Genomic DNA, 21092 nt, shown 5'->3' on the forward strand with positions numbered 1-21092 from the left:
GAACCCATAGCCGCTTTAATAATCACCATTGTTTTGAAAAACTACAGTAACAATAATAATAAATGCTCTGCCCATCAAAGGTGAGGGCAATGAACCCACTTTAGTAACGTGGGCAGCCCCACCCAACCAGTGACAACAAAGCAAGCTGAAAGAAAAGCTAAATAAAAAGGGGCTTAGCTTGGCAACTGGTTAAACAGACTACAACCACAAAATTTAGGGTTGTAAACAAATTGCCCCTTGCAGAACAGGGTTATATTGAGTGAAAACAACCCATAAGAAAGCGCAACAGCCACCCCTGTAGACCGTTCATCACTGCATAAAAACAGCCATACTACAAACACTATCAAGGCTGAACAGTCACCCCTATAGACTGCTCAGAGTGTATCAGAAAAGCCAAACTACAAAAACTATGAAAGCTTAACAGCCACCCCTGTAGACTGCTCAGCAGTGTATAAAAACACCCACGTTACAAAAGCTATTAGAGCTGAACAGCCACCCCTGTAGACTGCTCAGCATTGAATAAAAACAGCCATATTACAAAACTATTAAGGCTGAACAGCCACCCCTGTAGACTGCTCAGCAATGTATAAGAACATCTATACTATAAAAAATATGAAAGTTGAACAGTCAGTCCTGTAGACTACTCAGCAATTTGCATGGAGCAGCCGTATTCCCAAACTAACAGCTTGTGCTAGAAGGTGCACCGTGAAGACTGGGAACACTCAGTAAAGTGATTATTAATTTATTTTCATTTCCAACACTTTGAACAGAGATGGATTATGAAAAAGAGAGGCTATTGCAGGTTCTTTTTCTTTTTTTTTGGACAAAAATTTCTCTCAGATCCTGGAGTAATGTAATATGACATTGTGCAGTTCCACAAAAATATCCATACTCTCCCCACAAAAGGCATTGGAACTTTCTGAGGGTAAGGGTTTCTGTAAGATAAAATAAATTCACTAAATGCATGAAACTTAATTGGAATTTCCTGACTGGTGGGGGGTCTTAGAAAAACATCTTTCTGTGGGGGAGGTTATGGATATTTTTGGGAACTACACATGTATTGTAATAGAGTATAAAATCAACAATTTGAAAGAAAACACTGCACATTTTAAGTGGTGTAAGCTAGATTTCCACTCTGGTTATTTCCTTTCTCTCATCACATTGACTTCCAGTTTGCATTACTTCACCCTAGGTAAATAAACATTCAAAATCTATAATTATAACTAGCTTGAAATTATTTCAAGTCCTTTATCAAATCACAATGGATAGTTCAATAAAATTCATAACAGGGTATGGTCCAACAGAAAATATGCTGAGCTGAGGCTAGGATCCTGTGAGAGGCTATGTGTTACAAAAAGAAGCAGGTATGAAAGAAGGGACTTTTTTCTGGTAATGCCTCCGTAAAACTTTCCATCTGGCTATTGACCCAGACATGTGCAAATGCACACTCCACTGATATACCATTCAACATTTTCTTGACAAAGTTAGTTCTTTAACCTGTAAAAAAGACCTCGTTTAGTGCCGTATATATAATTATATCTTATTGATCTGGCATGAGGGCCATACTCAGGGAGAATAACAACATGAGGTCTTGAAAGTACAGACTGAGCACAGTGAGGTCTTTTTAAAAAGATGAGAGGTTGATATTTCTCCCAGTACAGTCCTGAGCAAGCTTGGTTAATGAGAGATTTATTACACGACTGTAACTACCCAAAAATCTTCTTTAGTGATCTTACGCAGGGAAAGGTACATGATGTAGGACAGTGGAATGTAGGGAGTGGACCTGCTGGTCACATGCCCCACCAACTCCTCCCACTTACAAGGGCATAGCTCTGGAAATCCAGAAATATTACATATTTGTATACTAATTTATGGAAAGCATCTTCAATAATTAAACTGGCAAGTTAAACAGTCTCTAGCTAGTTTTTCCTATCAATTATCCCAGTTGACTTATAGGTAATATTACTGAATGACTAAATAAACAACGTTTTCCATGTTCTGTTCCAATTGGAAAACTTGGGAAATGGCATTTCTGAGCCACCAAAAATAAAAATCTCTTTGGGGATTCTGTCCTCAAACTCTCTTAGCATTGGTTACAAATAAACACAATTGCAGAGATGAATGACCAGGATGGTTTTTGAGTTTTCTAAATTACAGGGGCAGGAGCACGACAGAAAATGGCAGGATTTGGGAGATGAAGGTACAGGAGGTGGGACAGCATGCAGGCTACAGGAATACCCACCTGGGTGTATTAACAGATATGCTAAAAAAAGCTTCAATACCGTAAATTCTTGAATTAGCGCCCAGGGAGCTTATTTCAAATTTAGGACAAGACGGGGGGCGCTTATTTAAGGGGGGGGGAGGGCGCTTATTTAATTATTGCCATATCGTGGCCTGACATGACAATTTTTTTTATACATCATGCATCTACTCGTAAACAACAACAATTATGTTTTCAGATCGATGGGTTACCACATTTTCTAAGGTATAGGGTTCCGCTTGCGCGCCTTCGGCGCGCAGGAGCTCCGCTATTAAGCTTAAAGGTGCGTAGTCACTCTTACCTCATCAGAGACGCAGGCTCACCTACGATATGGCGCGGAGTTTTACCAGGCCTCTAAGGCGCTCGTTGATGGGTGACCGAAGAAAAATAGGTCTGCAATGCATATTTATGGTCGTCAAAGGGGGGTGTGGACAAAACGTGGGGTAGGCCATGGCCTACCCTATGGCCTACCGGTGGTCAGATTTTTAACAACATAAGAGAGTCGAATGAGTAACAGATGTATTTACCTATTTATGAAGATGTTAATATAAATAATTTTAAGACTATTGCTCTTGCAGCCATTAAATCTTTTGTATAATGTATATTCAGACGTCCTAACTTATCTCGACAAGATTATACTTAATCTATTATATTTTATCTTTTACTAACTTATAATTTTTACTGTATATATACATATTGTAATTATTTATTACGTGCTTTTATTATGTTGTTTTCAACTCCTAGTAAAGTTCCACTGTTTCAGGAGTATACTTATTAAAGATTTAAAGATTAAAGATGTATCCCTTTTATCAGCCACTTCTGATAACCAAAATTATCTTCTCAATTTCGTAGCCACGAAAATAAATAAATGGACTGTGAATCTGTTAGAGAAAGTAATTCTTTGAAACTTCTCTTAAATGAAAAAAAGAACTTTGCATTGATGGATTTGATTGATTTTTGGTTGATTGACCGATGGTCACACCTTTTTGTCCTCTCAGAACTCACATTTCGTCAAAAAAAATAATTGTATTGATGGATTGATTGGTTGGTTGATTGATGGTCACACCCTTTTTGTCCTCTCAGGACTCACATTTTTCATCAAAATTTTTAAACCTGAAGGCTAGGTTTCTAGGTAAAACTGACAAGATCGACCATGCTTTTTTTTTTTTTCTGGCAAGCCTTACGTTTGTTAAACTCATTAGAGATAATTACTACCTTACGTTAGCTCGACGAAATTTTTTCTTTGAGTAAATATTTTAGAAAGTTTTTCTCCTAGTTGTCAATCAATTTTCAAAGGGTTTTCAGCTGACAAAAACAATTAATGCTCAGGGTCCCGAGAAACTATATTTCATAGTTAAACTTTTAGTTGCCACGAGAGTTTGAATCATGTTCAGGGCGCTTGAATCTGCGAATATGCCATTAATACAAAAGTACAAATTTACATTTTGCGCCCGAAAGGCCCAAAGGTGAAATGCAGGCGGTGCCATCCTTTTGATAGTGCAGCTACTGCTCGTTCAAAAGGGCCTGTTTATAAGAGGAAAAAATGTCCCTGGCAGGAGAATGACCCTATTTCCCGGTGACCACAGGACATCTTTTAACAAGAATTGATATGAAAACAGCTGTTCTCGCCTGCTGAGCCCAAAATTTGCCATTCCGGTTACGCGCATGCTCTATATGCCCCGAATTGTTCCTGCTACGCAAGTCCAACTGATACTTTAAGTGGTGACAGAAGAAGAGATGGCTTGCCTCCCTCCTTCCCCCCGCCCCCCACAGGGTCACTCTGGTTACTCTGGTACCCGAGCTTACTTTCTGATTTGTCATGTGAACAATTCTGACCGATCCTGCTTCTCATAAAGAAGAGCGTGAAAAGCTCTCTTGGGTTGGTTCAGTTTAGAAGGTGACCCTGACCTGCCAGGGATAACTTTCTCCCTTATTTTCGACTGTCAATCTTGTTTTCAATCAATATATCTTGTCAGAAGCTCTAGGAAGACAACGTCAAACATAATTACAGTTGTAAGCTTGCCGTTTAATTAACTTTTTTAAACTATTCTGACGTAATAAAGATCTCTTAGTCGTTGTCATCACAGTTCTTCACAGAAACCTAACCTGCAATGAAGACGATTTATCTTATCCCTGAACCGTGACCTTCAACAATTAGGAAAGTTGAACAAAAAAGCATCATTGTGGTAAGCTCTTAGTAACAAATAGTTCTTAGTAACAAATAGTTTCCCGGAATCATGCGCCTATTGGCTTAGCAAAAAACCATATCACCACATAACACATCAGGTTTACACAAAAAATCGAACTATAGGCAAATGATCAACGGAAGAATATGAAATATCCACCGGCGTATATTTAAAGTTGTCATGTTACGATCCTGTTTTACTGTTGAATTATGTTCGTGAGAATTAGTTTTTTCTTTTTCGCTGCACGATTTTGGCTAAACAGGATCGCTTTCGCCATATTTTCTTCTCCATTTCTGCCTTGAAGTCCGTATAAATCAGAATTACCGAATAACAACCAGCAGAATATCGCAAGATACCCTACAGGAAATTACAATTTATTTATATTTTCATAAATTTCATAAAGGTATACTCTATACGAAATTTAGTACACTGATTCCAACGCATATTCATAGGTGACTTTTCTTTGATGTAGCGAAATATTACGAGGAGCACGAACTCCCACCTCGCCGACGCCCTTAAAGATAACTCGCAACTGCTCGTCGAAATTCGAGACAAAAAAGAAACTTGCAATAGTTTAAAAAGCTGTTCACCACTGCAAGCCAGCTACGTGGCGCTAAAGGAATATTTGTGTTAAGAATTATTTGAAATGGAAAGAGCGTTTAGAAAGAGCATTGTTTCAAGTGCGCCGGGTTCTATAGAAAGTGCCCTACAAGCATTGGTTATGACTTACAACACTGTCAGTACTGTCTTCATGTGATTCGGCGAACTATATACTAGTGGAAATTGCTATCTTATTTTCGGTGGCTGAACGCTATCCAAACCCCTATTTGGAAATTCCAACTCGAAACTAGTAATCAAAACGACATCAAAATTCTTGTAGTTTAAGATCTGTAATTAGAGACTGCTTTTTTATGGGAAAACAGGGTAAAAGTGTTTTTATACAAATGTTAACGACGGAACGGCATTTGTCTACAATAATTGATTACAGAAACAAAAAAAACAAAAAAAAGCAAACATTTGGGAAACAATTTTGAATGTTATCGTTACAGACTTCTACTAAACAGCGTTTAGGAAGGACTTTTTAATTCATTGTTACCTTATCGTGTACATGTGCACGTTAGCTTCTTTCATTCCTAGCTTATTTTTCTGTTCTAGTTGGTACGCCCAGTTGCGTCCCATTTTTCTTTTTTATCGAGCACTTTAATGTTCTAAATATCTTACATGTATGTAAACAAGCATATTTGAATTCCCTGCTTGACAGATAATTCGGGCTATTTGTTTCATGATGGGCAGAAGTGCTCCAAAATGGTTATCTCTTGAAAAGTAATTATCACAACTGTCCAGAAAGTGGTTATTCACAACAAAGATTTTGTTGGCAGTTTCCGAAAATAGGCATTTCGGAGAACAAATGTTTGATTTCAAGTAACCTATAGCGATCTACTTTCTTAGGCGGCCTGTCGCGAGCAAACGATGGATGTCACATTAGCACTACTTCAATACAAGTTTACGTCTATTACAAAAATTATTCATTTAAAACGTCCCTTAAATTTTGACAAGGCCTTTCCACAAATGTCATCAAAATTCATTTAAATATATTTCTGGAAATTCTCAAACAATTGTCTAAATATCACAAACACATTTTCTTAATATCTCGAACAAACCTCTAAATATCCAATATTTTGTTGTAAAATGTTCTGATTTTGAATCGCTCGGACCAAAATTTTCAAAATTGTCTTGCAGCCGTAGTAGGAGTAGAGCAAGAAGGTTCAGGCTCCTTGATGTTACCAGCATCCGCCATCTTGAAAAACTGCTGGTTTAGTGCTTAAGCTTTTATTGATATGAAATATATTTTTCAAGAGGGAAATCTCTTAGCTGGATTGTTTACGGCACAGAACTGGTTATTAGTTAGAAAAAATAGCAAGGAACACACAGGGCACGGCCAAAAAAGCTATAAATTTTCAGTTTCTTAATATCCCTAATTTTCTAAATATCTTAATATTTTCTAAATATCTAGGAAACATCTAAATATCTCAACGAATATCCGGATACTCGTGGAAACTCCTGATTTTGATGTAATGGTTTGCCCTATTTACGTTTTGTAAATATATTCTTTTATTCTTATAAGACTTGTTAGACATATAAGACATGTCCCTGCCATATTACCAACAAACTGAATAACCATGTATAAAAACACCTGCTTCTTTTATTCTTAATTTTCTTTATCTTCCAGTCGATACTTGTATCAGTTCGATACTTTTCATAAATTAGGCAGTTACTTGAGAGATATACGTTTACACTGTGTTTTGTTTCCCTAGAGGGCATGTATTTGTTGTTGCCAATTTTGTGGCATTTTATTTGGTACAGCGCTGGTATGTAATCGTGCAATTTGACAATAATAGGTAGACGAATCGTTTTGTATTGATACTCCTCTCTCGCTCCTCCGATAGATGGATAGACACCTTTATTTAAAAGTAAAAATCTAAAGGTAAGAATTTTAGGGTAGTCCCTTCAGGGAGCTTACAAAGCATCTCTGCTATCAATAGCAGTCCGAAGCTATTACCTAACATAGATTACACAATAACAGGATATATACAAAAATAAAAACATAAATATAGGAAATTATATTACAACAAATAGCAAAAGCCTATAACTACCATAGTAATATCTTCAAATTTATATACATTTACAGTATTTATTAAAAACCGTACTTCCATGAATTTCGAAGCGTTTCTTCCCGTTAACTGGACACATTTCTTGTCGACAAACTTTAAGGGTTAAACACGACTTTCAGGCACGCTTTTTATCGCAATATATTTTGAACAGAAGCGCTCGGTTTTGGTTCGAAATTATCAGCGCTACTGGGAATACTGTTTGCACAAAAGGCAAAAAGAAACGGGGAGCATTCTTATATTCGAGTTGCACGGAAGGAAAAGAACGGGACTGCAAGTGACAGTTAAGATGAATTTCTAAATTCAAAAATAAAACAGAGCGTAAAAACTAAAAAACACAAATAAAGAAATGTCTATCACTTCAGCAATACGTCAAGATAAAGAATTTTGTTCAGAAACGGTGAAATAAATGCTGTTGACACATAGACGACTCATCTCAAGCCCTTTCTCTCGCAATGAATTATTTCTATCGAAACACAGCAAAAAATAATTTCGAAATATTTTGATAATTGCAAAGCAGGCAAGGTTTGTCAATAGGTTTTGACGTTGAAATTTTCCTCGTTGTTCGAGACAACTATTGTTGCCCCCCGACAACCGTTTAATCATTTCCAAAGTCGTTCACTGTAAATACTAAACAACGAATTTCCACGCCTTCGTTTTCGGAATTTACCGAAGCAAGTTTATCGGTTTTGTTACCACTGATAGTATGTGGAAACAAGGAAAACATTTTCTATTTCTAAATTGTTAAAACTTGGATCATTGGAGAATGCAATTCAAAAGTTCTCATTGGCTTAGCCATCATGTTATATGATCAATTGTACCATGCTCTAAAAATATGGTAAGTGCGCGCGTAACCTTTGGGGCGTTTTCAGTTTTATTTTACTATAGTTTCTATATTTTGGGTGCGTTTTTAATAAAACAATTATTTCATTCACGCTTGTTTGATCTGAGATGATAAAAGCTAACTGGGCGCTACGCGCCTCATTGGCTATCTATCATCTCATATTCAATTTACGCGCGCGGAATAATTGTTAAATATAAAGTACTTTAAATTACAAGAACTGTACTACCGAGAAACTTCGTGTATAAAACAGACCGAGATATTTTCATGAGCTTCGCAAAGATTTCAGGTAAATTGGTAAGCAGCCGGCATAGAAGCAGAGCAACCATTGTATAACGTTGGAATGGCTTGCGCAATCGATCCAGAGAAACAAAACAAACAGTTTAAAAACAAGAATATAAGTTTAAAGACGACTTGCCTTAGTTTTATTAACAAAGTACTTAATTTTTTCTCGCAATGAAGAAAATTCATAAGATATTTTTTTAAAACCACTAAAGCCTTATTTTGCATTACAGCCTGCCTGAAGATACAGTTGCATTTCAACTCCAGGACGCCAGACTATCACGCTTTCAGCGACAGACCGTGTAGGTGAGCTTAGCACCATGTCTAGTGCTGGTGAGCTCGAAAGCTTACTGACGGAAAGCGTGACCACAACGGTCATTAAAGACGAGGAATCGGGTATTGCGTTGATAACGCAGACCAATCATGAATGGGCAGAAGAATACCAAAGGCTGTTGCTCGAACATAAGCAGCTTCTGACCAGCTATGATGGCAGGGAGAGCAAGTACCAAGAATGTCAGAGAGAGAATGTTAAGATCCAGAGGCATATGGAGCTGTTAACTGAGAAGTACAATGTAGAGCGAGACAGCCTCACGCGGCAGAAAGAGGACGTTAACATTCAAAACGAGAAGTTACGGGCAGAACTCCGTGAAAAGAGTATCAAGATCGGCGACCTGCAGAAGAGTTTGGTGGAACGTCAGAAGAGGGTCGACTCGCAGAAGGAGGAGCTTCTTGGCAAAGTCAAGCTGGTCGAGAAGTTGGAAACTGCCATCAACGATCTTCAAAACAAGACTATTCTAGAGCTTAAACAGAAGCTTAACAAGTCCGAAGCCACCCTGGAAGTCGTTCAGAAGAGAAGTAGCCAACTTTCCTTAGAACTCAATCAGGCTGACGACCAGTGCGAGGAATATGAACGGTCCATTGAGAAACTGCGCCAGGAGAAGATAGAACTTATGGAGAAGCTAGCCCGAGCCGAATACGACATCAGAATGGCCGTTGACGCGAGAAACAAGGCAGAGGAGAAGTTGTCGTCCTTAGTGGAAACAGAAAGATCGCTTCGAGACAAAAACAGCCAGTTTGAAGCGGATCTTCTTGCTGCACAATCAAAAATAAGAGATCTGGAAAATGAACTCAATAAGCGGCAGGCCGAAGCAGAGGAATCAGGTTACAACATCACTGTTGTACAAAGTGATGTGAACCTTCAGTCCGCTTCACCTGAAGTTTCCACGTTTGTCTCTTTAGGAGATGATGTGCTTAATAAAGAAAAGGAAACACTCAGGAAGAATGTTGAAGAGCTGGACGTTAAGGTCAAGCGATTTGAAGGTGAGAACTTCGATCTGAAGAGGAAACTCGATATGGTTTCTAAGGACGTCAACAAGTGGGAGAATAAGTATGAGGAGGAGATTAAGGAGAGGAACAAAATTACCATTCAACTTGAAAATGAGAAGGGCAACTATGGGCGGCTTAAAAACGAGTATAATGAACTAAAAAGCAAGCTGGCTAAGGCAGAGAGGACAAATGAACACGACAAGAAGGAGATGATTAAAAAAGACGACATGATAAACGATCTGAAAGCAAAGATTGTCCAGCTGCAGCAAGACATCGATGCTCGAGAAGACACCATTGCCAAGCTTGAAATGAAACTGGAGCAGCTGAATAGGGAAATGGAAAAGCTTTATGAGGACGTGTTGGAACACCAGAGGAAATATGGCGATCTTAACAGTGATCACAAAGTCAGTGAACAGGAGAAAGAATCTGTACAAAGGGATTTCCACCACGTGTCCATAAGAATTGGGGAGCTGGAGAGTAAGTCAAGAGAATCGGAGGACGAAAAGAAATACCTTCAAAAGGAGAACGCCGATCTCCGACAGAAGCTATTACGACTGGAAGACGAACTGGACACTACGTTCAAGGATAAGACAGTGTTTGAAAATCAGTTGCAAGAATGGTCTGACAAAAGTACCAAGGAACGCAAGATGGCCGAGAATTTGCGGAAGAGGTTTGCACAAGCTCAGGAAGAAGTGGAACAATACAAGAATGAGTTGATACAAGTGAACACCAAGATCGACGAGTTGGTTGAGAGATTGTCGGAACTTAACTCTCAGTACGATACTAGCCAAACAGACCTTTTAAGTGCTCGGGCCGATTGCGAGTATAAAGATGACGAAATAAAGCGTTTGAAAAAGGATATTAACGACAAAGAAAATAACATCAGCAAGCTCGAAGTTCAGTTAGAGAAGGCAATAACAGAGAGGAACAATTCAGAGGTTGAACTTGCTGGCGTTCTTGAAAAGCTCCAACACGTGGAAATAAATCGAGTGGGTAACGAAGAACAGCTCACATCCGTAGACGTGACCTACTCGCACAGTCAGACACAAGAACTTCAAGGTGACTTGGCACCCCTCCGTCGAAGAATCTATGAACTTGAAAACGAAAACAACAGATTGCAAACAATTGAGGAACATCTTCATAGCGACATCAAAGACAGTGAGAACAAGATAGCTTCATTGCAGAGGGATCTGAATAGGGCCAATACAGAAAATGAACATTGGGAGAGAAAAACAGCTGATTTGGAGGATAAAATCAACATCCTGGAAAAGGAGGAAGATGATCTGAATAGGATCAGCACCGATCTTCAAGGACGAAAAGATGAACTGAACGTGGAAGTCGAGAAGCTGCAGAAGAAGGTGGAGACGCTAACTCTTGAGCGCGACAAGTTGAAGGAATATCTCAACGATTATAACTCGAAACTCACCCAGAGCAAACAAGAGCAAAACGACAAAAGTCTAGAATTCTCGGAACAGGTTAAAGTCAACACCACGCTTAAAATAATAGTAGAGAAACACGAAGCTACCTTGCAATCACTGACTCAAAGATGTAGAGAGCTGGAAGAAGAACTGGAACATTTGAGACCGGAATTAAGAACTGCATTGGCCAGAAATGAAACACTGGAAGCGGAGAGCAAAGATCTGGATTTTCGTACCAAAGTACAGAAACAGACGATCGAAGACCTGCAAAAAGAACTACGAGAAGAGATTAATAGCAAGGAGTTACACGAACAAGATTTAGACTCGTTGACCTACAAATTAACCGTGGCTGAGGGAAATAACAAGGCTCTGACCAAGCAAAGAAATGATTTGCAAAGTCAGATCGATGACTTGGAGACCAAACTGAGGAAAATCAAGCCAGAGCTTGAACAATGTCGTAACAAGCTAAAAGACAAAGATCGCATCATAAGTCGGTTGGATGCAGATGTGAAAGACAAGGATTTGCAGCTTAACGCCGCCAAACGAAAAATCAGCACTCTAGAGGACAATGTCACCTCCACAAGGAAAGAGTTAGAAGCCCAAAAGAGTGCAAACGAAATCAACCGTAATCGCGTACAAGAACTTCAAATTCAGCTTCAGGAGATGAGCAGTACAACGCAGACAGCTGTGACGAACGTTTCTATCGTTCAGTCAGCACCACCACAAAGTTTCACAGAAGAACGTTCCCGCAGCACTTCAGACGAAAGGGTTCAGGACTTAGAGATACTGCTAAAGAAGAGCGAGAGCCGGGAGAGTCAGTTGAGGGAAGAGCTGCAGCTCCTTGAGGACCGCCTTCCAAAAGTAGAAGTTGACGCTAAGACAGCTCAAGGGAAAGTGAACGAGATTCAACGCAATGTCAATACGCTTCAGAAGAAGCTAGAAGAGGCCAGAAAAATGTTAGAAAGAAGTAACCATGAAAAAGATGCTGCCAAACAAGATTTGATGGAAGCTCGAACACAGCTGACACTTTTGGAAACCAAGGGCATGGCGGACGCGAATGAAATCTCATCCCTACAAAGTCAGCTGGACCAAGTCCACCAACGTCTCGAGGAGACTCATCAAAAGCTTCTTTCTCTTGACGAGGATCATGTACACCTTCGCCTGGAAAAAGATATCCACGATAAAGAAAAAGAAAACTACAATGCAGCGGTTGGGAGATTGAAGGGTAAAAAGCTCGATCTGGAGAAGAGGGTCGAATTGCTGGAGTCCAGTTTGCAATCAAGCAAACAAACATGCGACGCATTGAGAGAGGAGAAGTCAAAGGCTCAACAGGAACTCAACGAACTGCGACAGACAACTCTAGCCGACTTGAAGAAAAACCTTACCCGCATGCAAGGGGAGAGAGACCGTGCTTTGGAAGACTACAGGGCAACTATGTCGAACATAGAACACCTTGAAAATCAGTTAGCTGAGGCCGCGGTGAAACGAAAAGAGCTAGAGAGGGACAACGATAATCTTGATAACGAGACTCGGCATCTGAAGAACGAAATCGAAACAAATCGTACAAGGATTGAGGAACTAGAGGACAAAAGCGACACATTAAATCTGCAGATCCAGCAATACGAAAAGGGTATAGATGAGTTGAGAGAAACAAGAAGCAGACTCGAAGATGAAGTTGCGGACCTTCAAGTTAAGTTGGCAGAGAAACAAGACGTCATTAATATTTCTTCTGTAAAAGTCTCCAGTGTAGAAACTACATATGCAGCAGCCCCTGGTTTTGAATTCGGTTCACAACAAGATACTTTCATGGACCTTACTAATGGAAAATTCGATCCCAAGGAGAAACTTAAACAAGTAGAAATGGAGTACAATGTTTCAAAAGAGCAGCTGAATGATTACAAAAACAAGCTGGGAGTCGCAGAAGAAAACAATTACACCTTGGAGTCAAACCTTAAAGATGCAGAAAATGACCTCAAGGATCTTGAAATGAAACTGCGAGAAACCGTAGAAGAGTTAAATTTGATGACTGATCAATATCAATCAGCGGGACGCGAACTCGAGCTCTTAAAAGAAGAATTACAAGATGCACAGACCAAGTTAAGTACTGCTGAAGCACAGCAAATTACAGTAGTTGCCAAACTGGGAACAGTGCAGCAACAGCTAGATGCTACCCAGAAGGACCTGCTTGACAAGAATAGTATTGTTATCGAAAAACAACGCAAAATCAATGAGTTCTATGCTATCCTTGAGAGCGGCGACAAAGACTCTGATCGCTTGAAACAAGTTATTGAGGAGTTAAGAGAGGACATTGACGTGAAAGACAGAGAGAACGCAAAGTTACAGAAATATCTTCGTGTAACTGAAGAAAATGTTGCTAAACTCCAAGTGACCTTGGAAGAAATGGAAGCAAAGTTACACGATACCGAACATCAGAGAGAGGAATACAAAATGAAAGTCGATGGGTTTGAGGTAGAACTCGAAATGCGAGATAGAGCACTGGAAGAGGCACAACGTGAAGTAGATGACACCAGGGGCAAGTTTAAAACATCTAAGAAGGAAATTGTCACCATACGTAGTCAACTAAAGGAGGCCAATGCCAACTTAAAGGCCGCTGGTGACGGAAAGAGGATCCTTGAAGGACGAATTGCTGAGCTTCAGGCAGTTATTGACAAGTTAAGGAAAGAATTGTCAGCTGGGATTAATTCTAAGCCTGGAAATGGTAATGTACATGTAGATGACTTGAGGAAGAAGCTTCAAGAATACAGAGTAAAATTACAAGATTTCAACAACGAGAAAATGAAACTAGAGCTGGAACTTCGAGAAAAAGATGCAAAGATTACGCGTGATTCTGGTTCTTCGGATACATCACGCGAAGAGCAGGACCATCTTAAAGACGAAGTTATAAATTTACAAGCTACTCTTAAAGAAACGAAGAAGAATTACCAAAAAGGGCAGAAACTTTCAGAGGAACTCCAACGCCGCTTGGTGTCAAAGGACAACGAAATCAAACGCTATGACGACAAAATTGCGAAATTACAGGAAGAAAAAGAAAAACTGAAGAAAGACTGTGCCAACCTTGAAAAGAAGAACTCTGATTTGAAGATCGAGTATGAGAAGCTTAAATATGAGAAAAGCAAATCAGAAAATGAATTATCTCTGTTGAAGAAGAAATTTCAGGCTCTGCAAAACCAACTGAACGTAGCGGATGTTTCCAAACACAACCAAGATTTTGTAACCAGAAAGAAGTATCAAGAGTTAGAAGGAAGCTGCCAGGATGCACTGCGAGAGAGGGAGAAGTCAAGGAGTGAAATGGCTGCTTACCGCACCAAGATGGCAAGTCTAGAAGCCGAGCTCAACGAACAAAAGAGCGCAAAGGATATTTTGGAGGATGAGTTGCATCGTTTCAGGAACATCGAAACTGAGCTTAAGGCTAAGCTCCAAACATCGAGGGACAGGCATAAAGAAGACAAAGACAAGATGCTGGAGTGGCGTAAAAATAATTTCTCTGCCTTGGAACAGGAACTTCAGAGAGCCAAAGGACTTATTAAAAAGCTCGAAAAGATGAACGCAGCCAAAGACCACGAAATTGAAGATTTGAAGGACGATCTTGCTGATCGTGAAAAAAGAATTGCCAAGTTGGAGGACGAACCTGTGGGGGAGGACATTATCGACGCTAGAGCCTTGGACTCAGTTAACATCGACATTAGAGGTGATTCTCAAGCCGTTAAAAGGGCTCTGGATGAAAAGGCAGATGCAGTGAAAGAAGTTCAGAAGCTTAAAAGCCAAATCTGGAATTTGGAGCACGACATGGACATCCTTAAGACAAATGGGACTCGACAGGAACGACTGGTAGCTGAAGTGAACAGCCTGAACGACAAGTTAAAAGATGAGCTACGACAGCTGAAGAAAGGAAGCCGGGAACAGCAGAGATCATTCAAGCTTGATGCAGGGAAAAGCGAGCTCGTCTACCAACTTAACACGTTGAAAGAGGACAAAGAGGAACTGGAAAGGGACAATCAAGAACTCCGCGACGAGCTGAATGAAGTCAGCAGTGAAAATCTGAAATTGATAATGGAGAGCAAAGAACTCAAGCTCGACCTGCAGCAACTAGAAATCAAGCTGAACGAGCTGGAAATGGGACACAAGCTAGTAAAGGAAGACAACGATAAAATTCGAAGTGATTTGCTATTGTTCCAGAGCGAGAATACGGATCTGAAAGAAAGTCTTAATAGACGGAATGATGACTTTATCCAGGTGCAAGCAGTAACCACAGTAGAGACGGTAGAAAGCGCCCCGCCAATGATGTTTGATGTTGACCTTGACGAAATAAAACGAGAAAGAGATAAACTGAAAATCGAGTTAGAGGCGGCAGAAGATCAAGCTAAGATGCTGCAGACGGAACTTGAGGATAAGCAGACCAGAAATGGTAGGATTCAAGTTGAGCTGATTGAGGTGAAAAGAATAGTTACAGAATATGAAGTAGACATCAAGAAGCTAACCACTGAACTAGAAAACCTACACCATGAGCTGGATCTGGCGAATCAAAACTACGAAGATCAACGGAACGAAAATCGTGTTCTTTTGGATGCAAAAGAAAATCTCCTGGTGGAGACTAACGACTTACACAAGGAGGTGAAGGATCTGGAAATACAGCTTCAAAACCTTGCTAAGGAGAAAGCAGAATTGGATAGACAGATAAAGAATGCCGGCCAGACAGCTACAGAAAGACGATCCTCGCGAGATCTTCACAATGAGAGGGAAAAGAGGATCAGAGAGCTCATGGAAAAAGTCTCACAGTTGGAGCATTACATTGAAAAGAGTGCATACCAAGTGTCAACCCTGGAAGAGGAAAATAGTGACCTGCAATTAAGGATCAATACCCTGAAAGATGAGAACAGCGAGCTCTACACGAAGTTATCCCAGTTTGAACTCGATATTAGGAGGGACAATAGCAGGATCGTGGAGCTCGAGAAGGAGAATCAAGAGCTGCAAGAAATGTTAGGAAACAGTAATGCAAACGGAATCGATTCGGGGACTGAGAGCACAGCACTGTTGCAGCAGATCAATACATTGAACGACAGAAACAACAAGCTGCAAACTAGTCTACAACAAGCCAAGCAAGACAAAGCCGAGTTGAAAAAACAACTCGATGAATACAGTAACAGGTTCGACGACACCTCTAGGCAGCTAGCTGTGCAGATTACTAAATTCGCTGGAGATCAGAGTGTGTCATTGAGAAATGTGGCCCTAGAGAAAGACGAAAAAATTGAAAAGCTGCAGCAAGAGAAGCTGGAATTCGCAATGAGGCTGGAAAGTCTGAAAGAGGAATTAGAGGCAGCAAAATCTAGCTTCAGCGATATTCAGAGTCAAAATGAAACTCTACAGCTAAGCATCAAGACCCTGACAGAGGACAAAATCAAACTGGATATCAAGCTTGTGGAAGAAATAAACCTCCACAAAGTCAAGATTGCTGAAATGGAGGCCGAACAAGACATTCTGAGGAACAAGATTAAAGAAAAAGACAATCTGGTGAAAAAGTTTGAAGTACAAGTTCAGCAGCTCCGCGAACAGTTGGCAACATCTGTGTCCAGCAACCAGGTGTCTACTACGTTGGTCATTGATGTCAGTGACAAACGTCGTAGGCAGCGACAGCTCGGTCAGTCGTCGTCTTATAAAGAAGGCTTGATGAACAGGTTTGGGGGACTGTACCGTTCGACAAGTGAAGGCAAGATGCCTTCTGAGCACTCTCAGTTTGGTGGGACGCTCAGTAAGCAGCACTCTCGTGGCGATCTCAACAACGTTAGTTCAGCAGAACACCTCTTCAAAGAGGCAGTGGTGACCACCGAATCCCAGCCGGAGAATAGCACCCAGGATAGCACCAGGAGACCAATCTCCGATGATGAAGACAAAAAGAGTGGAAGGAAAGTATCTGAAAAAGATTCTGAGAACCAAGTGCAAGAGAAGGAAAGGCGGCCTTCCGTTCGCGGAAAGGATCGTAACAGAGCCGATTGCAAACAGAATTAGGAACCATGATGGGCTCTTGGAGCTTGCAATAACAGAACTGTTATTTAAATATGTGAATTCTAACATCGGTTTTAATTTGACTCTCAAGACACTAGTCGACTTTGTGGGGTAAACCGTCTCAGGGGCCTGGACTCAGCGGAGGACTGGCAGATATAGGTACAACATTGAGTTACAAAGTAGTTTACTTAAGTGATTTGATAGATCGGATCTATTTTTTGCATAGCAGTCTAAAAGATAGAAGTTTCCATCTCCGATAATGGGGTCTTGTGGTACGAAATTTGCTAGTAGGTTTCTTTTGGAAGACCTCCCTCTACAGACGCCTCAGCGGAAAGGGCATAAGATAAGCAAGGGATGCTAAGGAATTGGTGTTAAATGATCTTCATAAATCAGGTTTAATGAAGACTAAGTTTTTGGAAGCGATACAAAAATTTGTTTTTGCTCTTTTAGATGATGATATCATTTAGTGGCAGTTAAGATTAAGCTACCTAAAACTAGGTCTACATCCACATTTTGCAGCCATATGGTGCTAGAGGGCAGGGAACTCGTGAGAAACTGCTTTAGGCCCTGTCCACACTACGCTGGAGAAATTTAAAAACCCAAAAATCAGCAGTGATTTGGGATTTGTGTTTGAGGAAAACTCGGGAAATCCCATAATTATCGTGACGTCATCGTTTTCAAAATGTTTTCCGTCCACATTAAAACGCAAAGTTGGTCTTTTCAAATTCCCACGGTTTGATGGGCTTTTTGGAAAAGCTCCGTTTTCGTGACGGATTAATGTGGACGGTAGGCCTAACCGTAGAACAGACCAGACACTTAGTTGTCGACAACTATTTGTTTTCGACAACTAAATATTATCGACAACTTAAAGGGGGGAAGGGGGAAGGGGAAAGGGCGGGAATTGTTGCCAAGACGCTTGAAAATAGAATTTTTACTGCCGAGCGTCTCAACACTTTTGTCGCTTATTTTTGTTTCATTTTATTTTGGTAGATTTTGAGAAAGGGACTATAACTGACGTATTTATGCTTAATCAGCGTTCTTTGAAGCCTGTGCTTTTAGCAGTTTCACTTTGATCACGTGGTACGGCTCTTAGAACGTATTTTTCAGTTGCTAATGTTAATCCGAGAATCGCTGGCTAGGTAATTGAACCATCTCTCACGTTAGCTTCAAAATTGAGTAAACAATTCCGTATTGGGAGTTTAACTATATTCCTTAGTATGGAGCGGTTTTCAATCGAGTGTCGTTAAGCCAAAACCCAAGTATTCACTCTGACCAATTCAAAAGTGGCACAGACTGAGTCCAGTGGACCAATCAAAACTCGAAGTAATTACATGTGGCTGCTGCAAAGCGCGGGAAAACTTGTGTTAGCGAGTTAGTTTAGCGAGTTACGATTTGTTTTGGTTTATCTTCTGATTGGACGAAAACGTGACGCGAGTTTTTAAGCCAGTGGTATAGCGTAGTTGATTCAAAACCAAATAGTTTTCGGCGCTCAAATGAAAACCTCTCTATGCTATCAGTCTTGATTTTCATAACGATCACCAGGTTCGGTGAAGTACTTAGCTTTCTGTCAAGGTTACACGCCATTTTCACGCGCGCAATATCCGTTTTTTTTTTCTTTTAAAAAAAAGCTTATACTCCAATATCTGTTGGCATAGGACAGAGATACATGGACTTCAGTTTTTAGTCGGCATTAATCTTCGTGGTGTGTGGGTGGAAAAGTGCCTTAGTCTGTCCCCAGAGTTATTCCCCATTCCCACCCTCTTGCCTTTTGGCTTGTTTATATGCAATGCGCTGAGTTAATATTTTGCTAAGCTTTCGACCTTGACGAACTCAAGACAAAAATAGAGGGTCTGTGGACATACTAAAAGTGCCCTCGTTTGTGATAAAACTTGAACTAAAAAGAGGTCAAGAAAATGAAAACTCTTGTCGACTTTTCGTGAAAGGTATCGGGAAACAGTACTAATACAGGCTGTGCTGTTTGAACCTGGAGGTTTTCTTGTTAAGCTTTTGTTTTTAACTACATTTTGCATAGTTCGCTTCGACGCTCTTAATAACTTAAGCATTGTTTTGTTATGTTTATTTGTGGCAATGTCCTGAGAGATGGGATAGTTGGAGCACTTTCTTCCATCCCTCAGGTCTACATATTGAAACAAAAGCAGTGGTGTACAGCAGAGCGAGCAGAATTAGATGGGGCAATCATGGAACTGATATTTTGTCCGACTACAATCGGCGACATAATTACTTGACACATTGTCTTTCAATAGTACTTTTAGTGCACCAAATAACACCACTCTTTTCATCGCGCAATAAACTGTGGAGAAGACCCCGCTCCCTCACTCAATGTTGCTTGTTTGTAGCTCAAGATCACAGCAATTGCCACATAACATTGTTTGGAGGGAGAAGGGTTGAAAAGGACAAGCGAGTGGGAAAAAGGATTCACAGTGGCGAAATAGGGGGTTAAAAAAATGAATGTGTGAACAATTTTGTCACCGATTGTAGCTACAATCCCCGGCAGACAAAAAAGTTGGAACACGAAGTTCTCCCCTCCCCCCACTTACAATGTTGATAATCAGGTGATTTTTTCCCTTTTTGTTGGAAAAAAACCCCCACATTTTCCAACATTGATTAAGGAGGATGGAGGATACGTGATCCAGCTCAACAGTCCCAACTTTTGTCCGGGATTGTAGCTTTACATGAGCAGACATCCTTAGTTTTGTGTCATGCTAGATATTTTTACGTAGAGACTTTTTTTTCGCTGCAATCGTCAAAATCAGTGTGGATTGGTGGTGTTGTTCTTAATTTTAGAAAGTTACAAAGCCTTTAAGCTAGAAAAATCGCATATCTAGCTTTCGTTTTTAAGTTTTAAACCTTAATTTTATATTGATAGATGTCTAACAGTGACAATTAAATGCAGACATGACAGATGCGAATGCAGCCATAACAATACTGGAAAAACAGATCTGAAAAAATTTTCAGGCTTTGAACGGGATTCGAACCCACGACCTTTGCTACTGTTGGACATCTATTACTATGGAATTCACACACTCGAGCCGAGTGCGAGTGTTACGTCCACTGAACATAAAGGGTTCTAGTCCCGTTCAAAGCCTGAAACTTTTTTTCAGGTCTTTTTTCCAGAAGGGTTATGGCTGCATTCGCATCTATCATCATGTCTTAATTTTATAGTTAGACTCTATGGCACGATTGTTTGATTAACAGTTAGTAGTTAGTTGCAGCGAAAGCAAAACTTGTGCGTATATTTCCATGTTATAGGAACGCTTGTCCAGTGCGATTCACTGGTTTGTAAGCAGTGGGTGCATCTGTGAATGCCATTATCTTTAAGTTTCCGATCAAGGAATCAAAGTGCTTCGTCCGCATAGAAGAGGGCGGTGCGTTATAAAATTGTAGTATTTGTAGCCGGTATGAAATAAATAAACGTTTTTCCTGCTTTTAAAACATGCAATTTATCGAAGTTGATTATACTGAAAAATAACCTAAAGACAGTTGACGAACAATGGGGATGATACGCAACAGAGCAGTTTGAATCGAGTAGCCTTCGCAGCTATAACTTGGGTCGTCACGCAAGGTTGCGTGACGGCAGCGCAGCTCAAGAGACTAATCGGAATCCGTCCCAGTTTCATAAAAGGTCAAAGTCAGAAGAATTTCGTCCGCCAGAATCTGTGTCCGAGAAATGACATTACAGTAAGTAAAACAGGTATAGGGAGAGGAAAGAGGGAAGAGGGTGTGGAAGGGAAAAAAAGAGAGAGAGTAGCTGGAAAGCATTAGCCTAGTTGGGTTATAAATTCTTGTTGTTCATTGCCACACATTTCTTTTGCTTTCAGAGGTGAGAATTTGGAGGTAAATCAAGACAATCTCCAAGTTGTTTTCAATCCAACTTTTCGGTACAACTGCACAAAAAACGTAGAGTTTTACTTTGTAAAATATGTATTACCTTGAAAACCGTTACATATCTCTACCTCAAACAAAAGTAAACATAGAATCGCTGTAGACATAACGATGCAAACTGTTTTAGAGGACGCCTTTGATTTACGAGTTCAAATCAAGGAACACACTTTTTGTTGATAAATGATT

The 21092-nt window shown here is 40.2% G+C and overlaps 1 protein-coding gene across 3 annotated transcripts; it reads left to right on the forward strand.

Moving 5' to 3' along the window:
• The first annotated feature begins 3654 nt into the window (after window positions 1-3654).
• On the forward strand, window positions 3655-20340 carry LOC145493292 (uncharacterized). 3 transcript variants are annotated; one of them, XM_081472720.1, is made up of 2 exons: window positions 3655-4446; window positions 8472-20340. In XM_081472720.1, the coding sequence occupies exon 2, from the start codon at window positions 8559-8561 to the stop codon at window positions 17004-17006; it is 8448 nt and encodes a 2815-aa protein (XP_081328846.1). In that variant the 5' UTR covers window positions 3655-4446; window positions 8472-8558; the 3' UTR covers window positions 17007-20340. The 3 variants fall into 3 exon arrangements, 2 of the variants coding, with proteins under 2 accessions (XP_081328846.1, XP_081328847.1); XR_014050116.1 differs by lacking the exon at window positions 3655-4446 and having other exon boundaries at window positions 7965-17162; window positions 17994-20340; XM_081472721.1 differs by lacking the exon at window positions 3655-4446 and adding an exon at window positions 8218-8245.
• The last annotated feature ends 752 nt before the right edge of the window (window positions 20341-21092 follow it).

The sequence above is a fragment of the Orbicella franksi genome, chromosome 7 (assembly GCF_964199315.1).
Source record: "Orbicella franksi chromosome 7, jaOrbFran1.1, whole genome shotgun sequence".
Lineage (NCBI taxonomy): Eukaryota > Metazoa > Cnidaria > Anthozoa > Scleractinia > Merulinidae > Orbicella > Orbicella franksi.